Below are 16,341 nucleotides of genomic sequence, written 5' to 3' on the forward strand. Positions count from 1 at the left end.
AGGGCGGCGCGCGGCTCGCCTCACTTCCGGCGGTGGCGGCGGCATGGCGGGCGGCGTGGAGCTGGGCTTCGCCGAGCCGGTGGGCCCGGGCGGCGCCTGGCGGCTGCGCAGCGCCCAGTTCCCCAGCAAGGTCGGGGGGAGGCCGGCGTGGCTGGGCGAGGCCGGGCTGCCGGGTTTCGACGCGCTGCGCTGCGGCCGCTGCCTGCAGCCCCGCGCCTTCCTGCTGCAGCTGTACGCTCCGCTGCCCGGCCGCCCCGACGCCTTCCACCGCACTCTCTTCGTCTTCGCCTGCCGCGGCGCCGCCTGCTACCGTCTGCCGGGCCCGGGGGGGCCGCTCTGCGGTGAGCCGGGGGCCGCGGGCGGGTAGGAGCGCCCGCTCCGCTCGGCGCCGCGCTCACCCGCCGCTTCTCCCCCGCAGCGTTCCGGAGCCAGCTGCCGCGCCGCAACGCCACCTACCCCGAGGAGCCGCCCTCCGAAGAGCCCCCGCCGCTCCCCGAGCCGGTCCCGCGGCGGCTCCGCAGCGGCGCCGCTCTGTGTCGCGTGTGCGGCTGCCCGGGACCCCGCGCCTGCGGGCGCTGCCGCCGCGCCGCCTACTGCGGCCCCGAGCACCAGGCGTTGGACTGGCGGCGCGGGCATCGCCGCTCCTGCGGGAGGGGCGGGGACGCAGGTGGGTCTGGGCCCGTGCCGGGGGCGGGGGGGCGCCTAAAGTTGGCCGCAGCCTTCGCTGAGGGGCGGCCGTTGGTAACGAGCTGATCTGTGCCAGTCAGCAGGTCGCGCTTTTGAAACGTGTAACAGAAACAGTGCAAATGTGACATGTAACAGCACGTAATTGATACCATCGGTATAGAGGGCGTACCACGCGCGTTTCTGTCTGCTTTTCTACTCGTAGTGCTCAATGGATGACAAATGGTACAGCCTCGGGGTGCCTGTCGTTACCACTTAGATTTGGTCTAGCAGTGATGTAGGTTGTATCTGCCTTTGCAACGTTTGGGCTGTGTTTTTGCTACATAGCATGCTGTAGCAGCTACTTCAGGGTAAAAGAGCATGAAGCAGGAGATGACATAGTGAAGTTGTATCTGTTTTTTGCTTTATAGATGCCACTGACGACACAGAGCCAGACCATAACGAGTTCCTTTTTCCGGAATATGAAATTCTGATAGAACCTGAGGAACCCGAGTTTCCTGCTGACAGCAGTGTGGATCCTGATGATGAGAAAGGAGCTGTGGATGCATCAAAGAAGCTGGAAAAACAAGAGGAAAGCAGAGTCACGAGCACTACAAGTAAGGAAGACATTAGCAGTGAAGCCTGCGTTACATCTTTAAAATGTCAAATGCTGTAATTCTTAAGTGTTTTTAAACTACCGATGGCCAAAAGTTACATCTACAGTTGCTCATTGTGCTTTTTAGTATACATCCCATAATATAAGTTGAATTTGTGGGAGAGATATAGCTCCAGCAGCTGGTGCTGCAGTGAGGCATTGGACATTAGGGAGCGTGCTGTACCCTTCTGTGCTCCCCTCAAGGAAGGGGAAACTTGAGTGAGATAAGGAGGGCCCCGAGCATCTCCTTCTTCCAGGACTGTTGGAATCTGGATGAGTTAGATGTGCTGAGATTTATTTGGTTGGTTTAGCTTGTGTTACTTAACAGAAAATACTCAACAAATCTCTTCGTGCCATAATAAAATTGTTCTGAAGTAATTTGAGTTGAATTAAAGAAAATTGAAGCACAGGCCCCTTCTCCCCAGAGTCATTGTAGTCACCTCACAGGCTTTGTACACACTCAGAGTGGAGAGTTTATAGCGTTACAGGGGAAAACAAGTGGGTTCCCAGCTGTCCTTTATGGTGTAAAGCTTCCTAGGGATTCTCTGTCCTACATGCTGGTGTGAACATGGGAGTGCTGTGGCAGAGGTGTAACTCTTACTGATTGGAACTGAAGTCTGGTCCCCGTGCAGTGTGGGTGGCCTTTTTCCAGTGTCACACTCAGCAGGTCGAACACATTCAATGATCCCTCCTGGAAGCTGTAGATATTGGTAGATTATCTCCTTCCCTTTCTTTTGTTCCACTACTTACATCTACAGCTAAAATGCTACTAACTCTAATAAATGGATGCATGCCAGAATCTTAGTATGCCACAAAAAGAAAAAATAAGTCTTAAGAGTACACTGGGACTGACTGAGAGCCAAATGCTCTTAGGGATGCAATATTGTTTGTAATTTTTGCTTTCTGGTGTTAACTTGTAATCTTTGTGTGTTTGTTTTCTTGGTTAGGTGAAGCATTAGATGAAGAGACGTTGGAAGCAATGGCAAAACATGAGACTAAAGAAGACAAGATCTTTCGAACGTTTAAAGATCGAATAACTGCTGAGCCAGAGCAGGTCAGAAGATGAAGCAGCCTTAGAACTTGCACAGTGTTGTGCTCCTGTAAAATGTTTCACTTTCAATCCTTTCATTTCATTCATACAATTAGAGGTGGTGATAGGAATGCCTCATCATCCTCTACGCATCTCAATTAAGCTTAATTTTCCATGGGTTTCAGCTCGTATAAAATTTTGACTATTTAAACCGTCCTCCCAGGGCTGTTTATCTGCTGATAAACTATTCCATGAATGTGACTTAAAGGAACAGGTATTTTTCTGCAGCCACCTTAAAGCTGTGTCTGTGACAGTAACTACCGGTTTTATAACACAGCGAAAGACAGTGTTAACTTAAACTGCTTAATTTCTGCTTCATTTTAGATAATCAGGTACTGCAGAGGAGGAGAAGGCCCAATCTGGGTATCAGGTGAAAATATTCCCGAAGAAAAAGATATCCCAAATTGCTCATGTGGTGCCAAAAGGGTATTTGAATTCCAGGTATGTAAATTAATTTAAAGATAATGCCGTTAATACAGTACAGATTTAATGGAATCTAATTGTAGGGGCATACACTTAGAGCAGAGAAGTTCAATTTGCTACAGAATGACAGTGCTGACTTGTTGCAAAACCCACGTTTACTCTTTTAGCTGCTTTTCCCTATAGGACTTCTTTCACATACAGAAGGTAGATCCCCATCCTATTAATTTGCACCATGCGTAAAATAGTTGTGAATGCGGAACCAACTCTTAAGTCGTAGGAATCTGGTATTGTTTGTTCAAAGATAAACCCTATAGAAGTATTTGGGATGTGAAATGGAAGTACACTGAGCTGCAAGCATTCAGCTGTACAATTCTGAATGCTAGAAACACGCGTGTGTTGACTACCCTTCATGTGATGCAAAGATTGAGCAATGCAATCATGGAGATAGTAATTTGAAATGGAGAGTAGCTGCTAAGTTTAACAACGCTCATCTACAGAGTTTGTATTAGACTTCAGTAGGGGCGTGCCTTTGATTCCCTTTACATCCAGTAGGCTCTTTCAGAAAGCGTAAACCGTTACTTAGTAGTTGTGACCTGTGTTTTTCCCTGAAGATAATGCCACAGCTCCTGAACCACCTTAAGGTTGACAGCCTCGGGGAGAGCATTGACTGGGGAACGCTGGTGGTGTACACGTGTGCTGAGAACTGCGGTGCAGAAAACAAGTATGCTGAGGAGTTCATATGGAAACAAGACTTCTCTATAGACTCTACTGAACTTCCATTAAGTTCCTAAGTTGAATCATCTAATATATTACACTTATCTCATTTTTCAACGCATCTGCAGGAAACTGAACTAACATCATTGATACCAGTCTAACAGTTGTCTTGTTGGTATGGGATAGGAGCCCCAGGCAACCTCTTTCTTACGCTTTAGAGGAGCAACTTGAAGTTGGTAATAAAGCCAGATGCAATTCTTCATTGAATTTCACTTCAAATCTCAACTCTGAATGTTTAAATAAAGATCAAATGGTTTGGGACTGGTGAAAGTATCTTTTTTGGTAACTGAATTTGAGAATCTTAGGACGAACTGCTTGTCAGAACTTTGCACTTTAAAAAACTGACAGTAATTCACAGAGAAAAGCAGGCTGCTCTCAGCTCACTTGTATGCTGATGCTCAGTGGGTTACAGCAGTCATAGATATGATGAAGCTGCATAGCCTTTAAACAGGCTACTTAATTATGCTTCTCTCTTCCAAAAGGTACACCAGATCTTAAGCAGCAGTTGTTATGTGTTGTGATTAACGGTAATTCAGGATAAAATGAACAAGTAATTGTTCTATTTGACTTAAAACCATTAACTGAGTTAAACTATGCACTGGACTGTCTATTGCAGAAGTAGTTTAAACAAAGCGTGCCCTGACAGAAGATGTTTATCATCTGTTGCTTACTGTTCCTAACAGCAGATTTTCGATCTGAACTGTTTTTAACTCTGCCATCCATCTGCAGTGAAGTTTAAAAACAGGTGCCTTCTGTGGGGATTGTTCTGGTATTTGTCTGCTGTGTAACTGAGGGAAGAACAAAAACAAAACTGTATGGTTGCTTAACTATTCCTGTGGATAAAACTGCATTTGCAGGAAAAGAGAGGAGGTAGGTTGTTTCTACCTACAGTACAGACTTTAGTTACTTATTCCCTTATCCTGTTAGAGCCCTTTGTGTCTGCTTACCAGTGATTCCACAAGGGATTTTATGGAAGCCCTAGAGCCACTGCTTTTATGTAGTTTAGAGGCTGGGAATCCTCAGCTGAGCAGGCAGAGAACACCTTAAGTGTAAAGCTGTTTACTCATCACCACACTTCTAAAAGGGTCATTTTCCTTCAATAGCACACACCATCCTAAATCACTACAGCACAGCTTGGCTGATTTGAGTGAAAACCATGTGATATGACGCTTAAATTTTCCTGCCATAGCTAGCAGTTCTGCAGGTACTACAAAAGCACAGATGGCAATACAGCTGAACATTGGACCAGCTTACCCAAATACTGCATCACCACTGCGTGCTGTATCTCATTTAATTATGTAGCCCTGCCCAGGTAAGTACATCAACTTCCTGATGGGAACAGTGAAACCAATTATTGAAAGACCTGTTGATAGTGGTGCATAGCGTGCACCACTGTAGCAATAAGCAAAGATTACGAAGTAAGTTCACTCAGGATTTGCAAGTGGTGTGGTAGCAAAGCCAGCCGTAACTACTTATCTGGAATGAAACATCATTTTAATTAAGAGACCATGGTTACATTTGGGTTAGTTTTAGATAAAAGCTATTTGAAAGAATGTGCAAGTCATAGAAAGGTTATTACTGGAAATGTACTGGAGAAAAAAAAGTTTATTTTTAGTTCTCAGCCCATTAAGCTGCAAGCACACTTCAAAGGGGAGATTATGTACATGCTGACTGTAGTTGGAAGTGCTTTGAAACTTTATAGGAACACTAATATAGTGAGACTGTCATAGTTGGTAAAATACAAAAGTGATTTATAAGAAATCTTAGAAGCTAAGCAAGAATCATTTGTTCCAATTCACTCAAGTGTAGCTGCGTAAGACTTGCATAAATCCCATGTGTTGAATGGGAGGCAACACATACTTGAACACAAACTCCTGTAGCCAGTCTTCTTTTTTCTGTTAGTGTACTGGAAGTAATCAAGCTGAATGTTGCCAAGGATATGACTACTGGTAAGCAAGCCAGAGCGTTGCTAAGATTTTCTCCCAGTGACCAATCACTTACAGTAGTGCGTGTGCTATTCAAAAATCCAGATTAACTTAAAAAGAACTTCTCAATATATTTCACTTCACCAGCTGTGCAATGTTAAAACTCATTAAGACAGTTCCCATCATTGTATAAACAGGGTTTATTGTACATGTGGAGCTGAAGGAGAAAAGAGGAGGAATATATATATTATATATATATGTACAGTGAGCTGTTTTCATTAATAAATTTATTCTGCCTTGCTTAATACTGGAAAAAGGGAATGTGTCTGGCACCAAAGAAATTTAAAACTGAAGAAATTTAAAAGCTTAACTTGGAAAATTATAAAAACCATGGTCTTAATGGAAGGAAATTAAAACATATATACACGGCAACTGAAGTGGTTTATACACTGAGTGACACGGTCGCATTCGTCTTTTAAACCAATTTATGAATCTTCTATTAAGAGAACTGGCATTAAAACTATTTAAAAGCTAGAATATAAATAAAACTCGGAGGGACTGCTCCAGGAGCAGCCCTACAAAGCAACTCACAGTAACTCAGTAGACATAATCATTGATAAAACAATTCCCCTTGAGCGTCAGGGAAATAGGCACTAACTGGGAAACAGTCCAAGTCTGGTGTTGCAGTTTCACTGAAGTCCATCTCTTGTTACTGCTGTGCCATATGCAATGCCTTTTCAAATGTACCCCCAATTTCTCTGAGACATGTAGAAACTGTTACGTTGTCTTCCGGAACCCCTTTAAAATAGGATAGATGTTTTCAAACGCTTCGTAGATTTCTGCTCGAACTTTAGCACCTGCAATAAGAGAGAAACTGATTAATTCCCCCTCTCCCCACAGCCAAATAGTTCATTTTAATTTTTAGCATGTTTATTTGAATGCAGCTTTATATACATCCACCTCTATTTCTGCATGTAATTCTTCCTTTAAATAGGCATTTCCTATAAAACATACGTTATCAGAATCAACAGAAGGCTAATAAATGAAGCCCTCAGAGTTTGTTTCATTACCATCTTCGTGCTTATGCCATACTTGCAAATGAGATTTTCTAAACATTTTCTCAGTACACTCAGCTGCAAAGCACAGCCCCATAGGGTGTTTCTGCAGAAAGGCCTCAACAGCAGAGTTCTATTCGAGAGTGCAAACATCTGGGGAAGCAAGGAAACAATGACTGAAGCAGAGGCCAGCAGAGGCCACAGTGCAGGTATACGTTCCTTCTTTCGTCTGTGAATTCATTTTTTTTCCCCGATACAGTAAGGCTTAGCGCAAGGGCAAAAGGAAGGGCGTAGGTGGAGCGCCCAAGGTTAAAGAGGCCCCAGAGCTTGGCTATCTCCCCTTCTTTGGCTGCTGCATCAAAGGAAGATGGCAGCAGCCTCCAGCCAAGCTGCTGCAATGCAGTGAGCTCAGCCACACCTGGTGCACAGAAGCAGACTTCCAGACTTTGCTGGGAACGCTACCTGTGCTCTTTTTGGGCACCTGCCATTCTTCATTAGGATTCAAGATTGCTGCTTATATGGTTTAACCAAATACATGTGGTTTGCTTTGTGGGTTCTCATCCACAAAATACTGTACTGTCTGTTCTTACTGTCATTTCTAAAGAAGAGCAACTAATAAATTGCATACTTGTGGGACCATTGTTTCTAATACAGTCTAAATGTAGCCTACTGGAATAAAATACTCGACTTACCAGTTAAAACCACTTTTCCAGAAACAAAAATAAGCAGAACAATTCTTGGCTTGATCATTCTGTAGATTAAGCCAGGAAACAATTCTGGCTCGTAGCTGTAAGAGAAGAGTCACAGCGTTTCAATGTGCCAACAGACAGATGTCCGAGCAGAGCCCTTCATCTGCAGGACTGCAGAAATGGACAGCGCAGATGTAGACAATGCGGGAAGAGTAGCAAAGAACTGTTGCCCATTATCAACCCATGAAAATTACATCAGTTACCCCAGGGGCAGAGCTAGGATAGGAACAAAGATGCCAGCTCCTCTCTGGCATAAGGGAACAATCTAAACAGAAGTCACTCTCTAAGCTAGTCACCACACAGCAAGAATGAAAGGTAAGCAAACCTTCATTTACCTGCTGAACTGCTGGTGTGTGAGTACCAATCCTTCTAATCTGATAGGAAATTTCACATCACAGCTGCCCACCATGTTCTGAATTTTAAAATCCAAAAATTTTGCAGGAAAACCCAGTTTCTGAACAACTCTTGCGTACTTCCTTGCTGCCAGTCTGGACTGTTCCTCGCTGAAGGGAGAGAAGGATAGCCAGCTTATTCCTCCTGTTAAGCACTACTTCAAGCAAACAGCACCAAGCCACAAATATTTAACTGGGAAAGAAATGTTGCGTGTGTTGCAGGAGAGGAGAGTTGCAAAATGTTTACATCCAAAATTAACAACTACTACACTTTAACACTGTATTCACTGCTTAAGAAGCAGAAAACTCTACTTTGTAACTCCACGTATTTCCACACACTTCAAATATGTACCTGGCTCTCTCTGTAAGACATTAAAATCGTTACTTAAGTTTTCAATCCCACTACTACCAGAAAATACAAACTCCTATAGGAGCCTGTAAACTGCCAAAATCCTCTGCTTGATGTGGCCCAGGTACTCGGTCCTGCCTTTAACACAACTACACAGCCTTACTTGCTATTACAGAACTCAGTTTGCTTCAGTTTTGTAAACAGCTGAAGATCTGGTTCCTCCTGAGGCAGAGTAAGACAACTTGATTTGTGAACATCACCAAGCAGATGAAGTGTTTCCTGTGCAACTTTATTCCTCACTGATGATCAGAGGTCTGGAGCACGTCCCCTACAAGGACATGCTGAGAGAGCTGGGGTTCTTCAGCCTGGAGAAGGCTCCAAGACGACCTTATAGCAGCCTTTCAGTACCTGACAGGGGCCTACAGGAAAGCTGGGGAGGGACTTTTTATATGGGTATGTAGTGACAGGACGAGGGGAAGTGGCTTTAATCTGGAAAAGGGTAGATTTAGACTAGATATTAGGAAGAAATTCTTTACTGTGAGGGTGGTGAAACACTGGAACAGGTTGCCCAGAGAGGCTGTGGATGCCCCCTCACTGGAGGCATTCAAGGCCAGGCTGGATGGGGCTTTGAGCAACCTGGTCTAGTGGGAGGTGTCCCTGCCTATAGTGGGGGGGTTGGAACTGGATGATCTTAATGGTCCCTTCCAACCCAAACCATTCTATGATTCTACAATCTCTGCTCATTAGCTTATTCCTTCTGGATTCCTAAAGGACTTCTTCAGAACCGAATTTCTCTCCTGCTCACTGCAGTAAAGCTCTTGTTTAGTTTTCAATTCTCATGCCTCAGTGATCCCATTAAGAACAGATCAGGCTACAGGGACCAGAGACTTGGAGCTCTTGGCCCGTGATGAATGAAATAACTCAAATACCAAATAGCTCTTATCCTGCTGCTGCCCCTACAGTTTAAACACTTACAGTGCATAGCCATTTTATGTGCGTATACAACATATATATATAAACACTGTATAAAAGAAACACTATTTCTAAAGCATCGCGGTTTCAAAAGAAAAGACGGCCTGAATTAGTTTGCTCCTAACAGCTGAACACACCTTTTTGCTCCTGTGCACACCATTTTTCCAGAGCTGAATATAAGCGCAGTAGTACGTGGTTCTCTTATCCTCATAATAACAGCAGCAAAACGCTGAAATGTGAGCATTGAAATTATTAGTGATACATGGTTGGAACGATCACATTAAAACCAAGTTAGCATCATCTAAGTAGCCATCGCAAAGAAATAACTAGATTCAAGTATACTTGCAGAACGCTCTTCATTCAAGCATTTCAAGTAAGCTTTAATTAGTTTCAAACACAGAGGTAGAGTCGAACAGGAAGGATTTCTAGTACTGCACTCCTCTTTTACTAAGCTCATCTCTGACTACCTATCTGACTATCTATATATCTATCTCTGACTATCTATCTATCTATCTTGTACATGACACAAATACAACTCACGTTTGCAACACAACAACAGCAATGATCTTAATACCAAGTTTTCCTCCCCATCTTGAAATTCAATCTGTTATAAGCAGGATGGAAGACTGTGCAAATATTTTATGTCTACTTTGGTTCTGTGCCTTAGGCATTCGGGTAGCATTAGAATATTGTCAAACAGAAGCACTGGGAAGTCAGAAGCCATATTCCATGTAAACTGAAGTCACCTTAACTACCATGGTAGAATACGGTAGCCCAGCAAGCTCTAGCTTTTTATGTTACGTACTGTAACATCTCTACCTGCATTTATAAACATTCTTAAACTCTTTGAAGCAACAGATAGTGCAAACTGATCTGGGCATCACACACAAAATTCCCTTTTTTGTGCTGTATTAAACTTGGACCAGTTCACTATACGGTCTCATATACTGTTCTGCTGACACAACGAAGGTAGTAGCATGGGTTACCCAACAACACATTTGTCAAACTACGGCTTAAATAACACAGCCAAGCAACGTCTTTGTTTCATAAAAGGATGTACTGACTAAAAGTCAGGAGTGTGTTACATAACCCCGCTTTTCTCTCTGCTGTGGAAAAACAGCATTTCATATTGATCGTTCTAGCCTACAGGTTTTACACAGCCACCTACCCCTACCATAAGAGCTACCATCGCATGCTCAAATGTGAGCTGCACGAGCATCTTACTCACATGTGGTTGTTAACAGCATCACTGTTCTAACTGGCAGTAACAGTCAGTACTGGGGGAAAAATGTGGAAGAACAGAGCTTACAGGGGGAGTGAGGCCATAAAAATCCCATAACTGCACTGCTGCCACAGGAATTCAAGGGCAGTAGCCAGAAAGAAGAAACTTTGGCAGACATAGAACAACCACGGCTCTTACGGAGCCTACAAATTGAATTCTCCCTTCCTTTCTTCTTGTTGGGAGATGGGGAACAAGACTTGAGCATCAGACGTTTTGCAATAACACAAAAATGGAACTTCCTGAACAAAAGCAACGAGGGTGCCATATAAACTGTGACTCAGGACAGCTCTAAAACCACAACAACAAAAGCTTTCCCAGTATATTACAGTAATGAGTTATGCTGTACTTTCTAAAGGTCCCAAATCACACCTTCACATAAAACACAGCTGGATCAGTATAAGAATGCTTTTTATTCCTTCAGAAAATAAATCTTCAATGAACTTAGATGATTCTATGAACTCTACCATGAAACTGTTTCTGAGTAAAGGTTTTGCAATGTAGCTACTACAGCAAAGCACACTCCAAACCTGCTCTGCTGACATACCTGTTATTGGATGCATTCTAACATACTTCTCTTACCTTGGGATTATATTCAGCATTTCGGGCACGAAGTGCAATGGTTTTTAGGTCAAGTTTGCAACCAAGATTCACCGTGGACACAATATTCCTGAAAATAGATCAGAGAAATACATTTAAAAAGGGAAATTAAAGAATTAATGCATCTTATCCTTAATAGCATGCTTATTAATTTCATTTTTTTTAATTTGTTCAACCAAGCAAGCTTAAATGACATCTCTCCTGCTGACAGGAAACTCCTCTTTTAGGGCAGAACCTCCTAAGGCACGACTGCCGATACGTCCTTTTCTGCCAACTATTATGAAAAGCATCCCTTGAGAAAAATCTCTATTTCAGTTTGGCAGGAAGGAATGTTTGAGGCTGTGCTGTGAGCACTCACCACAATCCAGGAAGCTGCTGGGAATGGGCGAAAACGTAGTAGCAATGATACTATCCTTGGGATGCCCTTCAAGGAGGAAGATGTGATGCAGGACTAAGTGAGAATGCCCTCACAGATAAACCCACTGCTAGGTGATAGGATAAAACTACCTCCAGAAAGTTTAAGAGAAGTCCAAGGAAATTTTGCATTTAGTAACACTTGCTTACTTAGAAAACACTGAAATCTAAAGGTCTTCCATAGGATTTAAAAAAATATTAATATCGGAGACTATTCCTTTGGTGCAAAATTCACTTTGTTTAACACCTATTTCTCTTTGGAACTTCCATACGCTGTTGTAAAAGTCTCCATAAAGCTGCAGTTCAGTGAAAATACTTTCATACCTGAAACTTAAGTAGTTTTAAGTTGTACTAATGGACTAGAAAACGGAGCATGGAATATTAAGGACTACTCAGTGCTAGCTTCTAGGCTATTAGCCAATACCTTCCTCTCAACCCTTCCAATTCCATTACAGATGTAGTAGTTCATGTTGTCTGCTTTAATACCTCATTAACAAAATTCTCTGCACCGTGAGGTGGATCTACTCCCTTTTTGGTGTATCCAGCAAGTTACAAATGAGTGTGTTTCAAGGTACGTGTGTTTTGAATACCAGATCATCAATGCAGACAGCTTCATAAGTAAAGCAAAATGAATTCCTAGAGCACAGAGCTTTAGTATTGTACTGCTAAATGACAACATAATCATAGAATCATAGAATGGCCTGGGTTGAAAAGGACCACAATGATCATCGAGTTTCAACCCCCCCCCCACTATATGCAGGGTTGCCAACCAGCAGACCAGGCTGCCCAGAGCCACATCCAGCCTGGCCTTGAATGCCTCCAGGGATGGGACATCCACAACCTCCTCAGGCATCCCGTTCCAGGCATGTCACCACCCTCTGGGTGAAAAACTTCCTCCTAATATCCAACCTAAACCTCCCCTGTCTTAATTTAAAACCATTCCCCCTTGTCCTATCACTATCCACCCTGGTAAGCAGCCGTTTACAATGACAATGTACCGCACTACTCATACAAATAAATATTCAAGACTTCCCTCCCTATCCCTTCCCTCCCTCCTATAGTACCTATTGGGTACTATAATGTAGTACCCAATTCTTTATGTGGCTTTGCTCTTGGGTATTTCGAGTTAAAGCACACCCTGAGAGAGGTCACGCTGTACCAGCACACAACACACTCACTGTAGCTGTGGCACTATCCCAGAGCTCTCAGATGCCGGTGTCGCAGGAGTTATAGGAGTCATTGGAGTCATTGGGGAGGGGTACAGAGGTGTGGTTCCCGGCAAAGGGGCTGTGGTAAGAGTCTGTGAGTGGAAGAGCTGGGGAGTTTGACCAGATGTTCCCTGTGTCGCTTGCTGTGATGTAGACTGCTGCGCTGCCTGTTGCTGCTGCTGCTGCCGTTGCTGTTCCTCAAGAATGGACAGACTGTTGGTGCTCTGGACAGGCTGTGGAGTCAGTCCTGTGCCATACGGCATCATCGGGCTAAAAATTGGAATTCCAGGAGTCATTGCACCCTGCAGAAGAAAGCGTGAAAAAGGAACCACAGATCCTTTGACTTAATTTCGTTTTAAAGAGAAAAAGGTTGAAGTAGTAGTCTAAGAATAAATCATCTTAGTTGGTCACATCAAACCTGTGGCATATTAGTAACATGCTAAAAACAGAAAACCTTTGGAAGATTCAGTTCTTCCACAACATGAATCACAATCTCAATCAATCTGTCAATTCCAACACTGCTTGGCACCAGTCAGCGATGCTGGTTGATGTTTCCTACAATACCTGGAAAGCACGTCTCAACTTTGACCCACAATTTCTACTTGCAATCATTAGAATGCAAATGCATTTGCAGCACAGCTGTAGTCCATTATGTATAAGCCAATTTGAAGGATTCCAAAAGCAATGAACAAAGTTAAAACGATAGGCTGGATTGAGTTGGAAGGGAAAGCCCACCCAGTCCCACCCCCTGCCATGGGCAGGGCTGCCACCCAGCAGCTCAGGCAGCCCAGGGCTCCATCCAACCTGGCCCCGTGTGCCTCCAGGGATGGGGCATCCACAGCTTCTCTGGCCAGCCTGTGCCTGACCGCCCTCTGAGTAAAGAATTTTCTCCTAACATCTGACCTAAATTTCACTCTTTTAGTTTGAAGCCATTTCCCCCTGTCCTACTGCTATTAGACCACGTTAAAAAGTCAGTTCCCCTCCTGCGTCTAAGTTCCCTTCAAGTGCTGGAAGGCTGCAATGAGGTCTCCCCAGAGCCTTCTTATTTCCAACACGTCAGTTATGTTTCAGCTTCAAGAAAACCGTAAATATTATCAGTATATTTCTTAAACCTCTGGATATATAAACCAATGGTTTTTCAACTCTGCTTTTTCCTAACTATGTTTTATACAACAGAATTTCTCAGATCTGCAAACATACAAACAAAGACGACACAAAGAAATTACACACAGGATACAGAAAACACTTTCACAAAGCAATTCAGACCGCAGTTGCATATTACATCATTCCTCTTTACCTGAGGGGAGGCTAGGCCTTGAGCGTAGGGCGGCAAGCTGTTGTTCTGATCCATGATTCCGGTAATTCTTTGGTGAGGCCAGAAATATTTCCTTCAATTAATTTCAATTAATTTAAAACCGAAAAGGTTTTTGACCCTCTAAAGCATTCCAGCAAAGCAGCTTTTTAGCCAAGCTGAAAACATCCGGAAGACATCAGCTCCAGAGAAAACGGGTCGCGAGTCTAAAACACTAAACAGAGCCTGAAAAGAAAAGAAGTAGTATCTTGAGAATAACACTGAAACAAAAGCACACCTATCAGCTGGTATGTTAGATAAGAAACACCCACGCACAAATATATGTGAGAACACTCATACGCACGCACACACCCATGCACCTTATATAAAGCAATCTCTTTCTCCAGCACCTTACAGCCCCCTGGATGCCCCCGGTGAGCACCCACTGCATGTGAGCAGCCGCCTCCAGAACTGAGCCCTCCTTCACACGCAGCTCCAGTCCTGCATGCTCACCATCACGTGCACCCCTTCAGCTGGGAAAGCACTGCCTTTCAGAACTGAATTCCACCAGCCGCTGACAGACAGGCCTAAAGCCACACATTGCTTGCACATCTCCTCCTGGGCAGAGTTAAGGCTTGGCCTTCCAAAAATGCTCTTTCCCGCTATGGGAAAACACTGCTAGTTTAAACTCAGCTTTAGGAAGCCTCCTTCCAGCTACTTCCATAAAGCAAAGCTCTAATGTGTTTTGAATTGCAGTGATGTACTTCATGAGGGGAAAAAGAGAAACCGAAAGCCGATGTCAGGTATACACATGAAACGAACGCGTGCTTTTGGGTGTCGTTGTTTCAGTTATTGTTTGGCTTTTGTTTTTTTAAACAAAGACCTGTACCTCTATTGGCATGCCATGGAAAGAAACAATACAAATAGAGAATTGAAATGCTTTCATGGAATCCTAAGGGCTGGGAGTGACCTCCAGAGATCATCGAGCCCAGCCCCCTGCTAAAGCAGGATCCCTACAGTAGGAAAGCATCTGGGTAAGTTCTGAGTACCTCCAGTGAAGGAGACTCCACAGCCTCTCTGGGCAGCTCTGTCTTCCTCTATTTGTATGGAACTTCCTGTGCTGCAGTTTGCGTCCGTTGCTCCTTGTTCTGCCTTGAACTGGGGAGCCCAGAACTGAACGCAGTGCTCCAGGTGGGGCCTCAGCAGGGCAGAGCAAAGGGGAAGGATCACCCTCGACCTGCTGGCCACGCTCTTTGTGATGCACCCCAGGATCCCATTGGCCCTCTGGGCCACCGGGGCACACTGCTGGCTCACGGCCCACCTGCTGTCTGCAAAGACACCCAGGTCCTTCTCCGCATAGCTTCTTGTTATGAAACGCTATACCTTTTTATCAAATACTTTCCCATTAGTTTATAGCTTGCTTAACTCCACTCTTACGCGGAGGGCTTCAAGGTCATTTCTAGCCAAACCACCAGAAAAACTGAAGAAAGCCTGCCCAGCTTTTTCTTGTCTTTAAGGCACAAGAGCTCAGGATCGCATTAACGTAACACTGTAGCCGAAACAGCATCCGCCGTTTTCCCCAGAGGCGCTTCCACGTTTCATGCCCTGGAAAGAGGGGGCCCCCCGGCCCAGCCGTTACCCAGCAGCAGAGGCAGCCCATCCGCAGGCCGAACGCCGGGCATGCCGGGACGCGCCGCGCGGACAACACCTACACCGAACCCATCCGCAACCCTCTGCCCGCGGCCCGATCCCACCGGCGGGAGCGCCTCGGCCGAGGGACGCAGTCCGCCCCCCTCCCCCCCGAGCCCCGGTACCGCGCCCACGTGCACGGGAAGGGGCGATTATAGCTCGAGCCGCCTCTCCCGCCGAGCCCGTGCCAAAGCGAAGGCCGCCGCCGCCGCCTTCCCCGCCCGCCGTCACGTGGGGGAGGCGGTGACCGCCGCCCGCCGCCATCACGCCCCCGGCACCAACGGCCGCAGCGGGACCGCTCCCGGCGCGCCGCTCGGCCCGGGGCCCGCCCACACCGCCCATCCCGTCCCTCTCCGCCGCTCAGACCCGCCCGGAGGGCCCCGACCCTACGATGGTGCCCGCGGGGAGTTACGGAGCGAGCTCGGCCCGACCGGCCCCTCCCGCCAGAACCGGCACAGCCCACGCCGTGGCGGGCCCGAGGCGGAGCGGGACACATAACAGTCGGTACCTGCCGCGCCCAGCGACGCCACCACCGCCGCACAGCCCCAGCGGGAGCCAAGCTGCGCCCCGCTCCCGCGCCGCCGGCGCGCGTCGATTGCGTCACTTCCGCCGCGCGTCCACCCCGCCCTCTCTACCGCCATCTTGAGTGAGGGAGGGAGGGAGGGGCGGGCGCATGTCGTGCCGCTATCCGCAGGGTATTGGCTCTATTCGCACCTTGTGCCGCGGCGTCTGGCACCGCACTCATGGCGAGAGCCTCTTGTGCTTCCCCTCCCTTCCTTCCGAAGGCCGGCCCAGCTCGTGCGGCTGTGCGGT

General features: G+C 45.8%; 2 protein-coding genes across 8 annotated transcripts; one reads left to right on the forward strand and one right to left on the reverse strand.

Annotated features, from left to right (window-relative positions):
- Positions 1–6: 6 nt before the first annotated feature.
- PDCD2 (programmed cell death 2) lies at positions 7–3,875 on the forward strand. The gene is made up of 6 exons (NM_001031064.2): positions 7–341; positions 419–667; positions 1,095–1,280; positions 2,266–2,372; positions 2,733–2,849; positions 3,443–3,875. Exons 1-6 carry the CDS (start codon positions 44–46, stop codon positions 3,620–3,622), a joined length of 1,137 nt encoding a protein of 378 aa, NP_001026235.2. The 5' UTR covers positions 7–43; the 3' UTR covers positions 3,623–3,875.
- Positions 3,876–5,077: 1,202 nt separating this feature from the next.
- TBP (TATA-box binding protein) lies at positions 5,078–16,316 on the reverse strand. 7 transcript variants are annotated; one of them, NM_001396190.1, is made up of 9 exons: positions 16,037–16,121; positions 14,889–15,444; positions 13,846–14,085; positions 12,519–12,850; positions 10,909–10,996; positions 9,185–9,276; positions 7,670–7,837; positions 7,278–7,372; positions 5,078–6,387 (listed from the first exon to the last, which is right to left on the reverse strand). In NM_001396190.1, the coding sequence occupies exons 3-9, from the start codon at positions 13,897–13,899 to the stop codon at positions 6,308–6,310; spliced, it is 909 nt and encodes a 302-aa protein (NP_001383119.1). In that variant the 5' UTR covers positions 13,900–14,085; positions 14,889–15,444; positions 16,037–16,121; the 3' UTR covers positions 5,078–6,307. The 7 variants fall into 7 exon arrangements, with proteins under 7 accessions (NP_001383119.1, NP_001383123.1, NP_001383120.1 ...); NM_001396194.1 differs by having other exon boundaries at positions 15,663–16,121; NM_001396191.1 differs by having other exon boundaries at positions 15,654–16,121.
- Positions 16,317–16,341: the final 25 nt, after the last annotated feature.

Source organism: Gallus gallus, chromosome 3, assembly GCF_016699485.2.
Source record: "Gallus gallus isolate bGalGal1 chromosome 3, bGalGal1.mat.broiler.GRCg7b, whole genome shotgun sequence".
NCBI classification, from domain to species: Eukaryota; Metazoa; Chordata; class Aves; order Galliformes; family Phasianidae; genus Gallus; species Gallus gallus.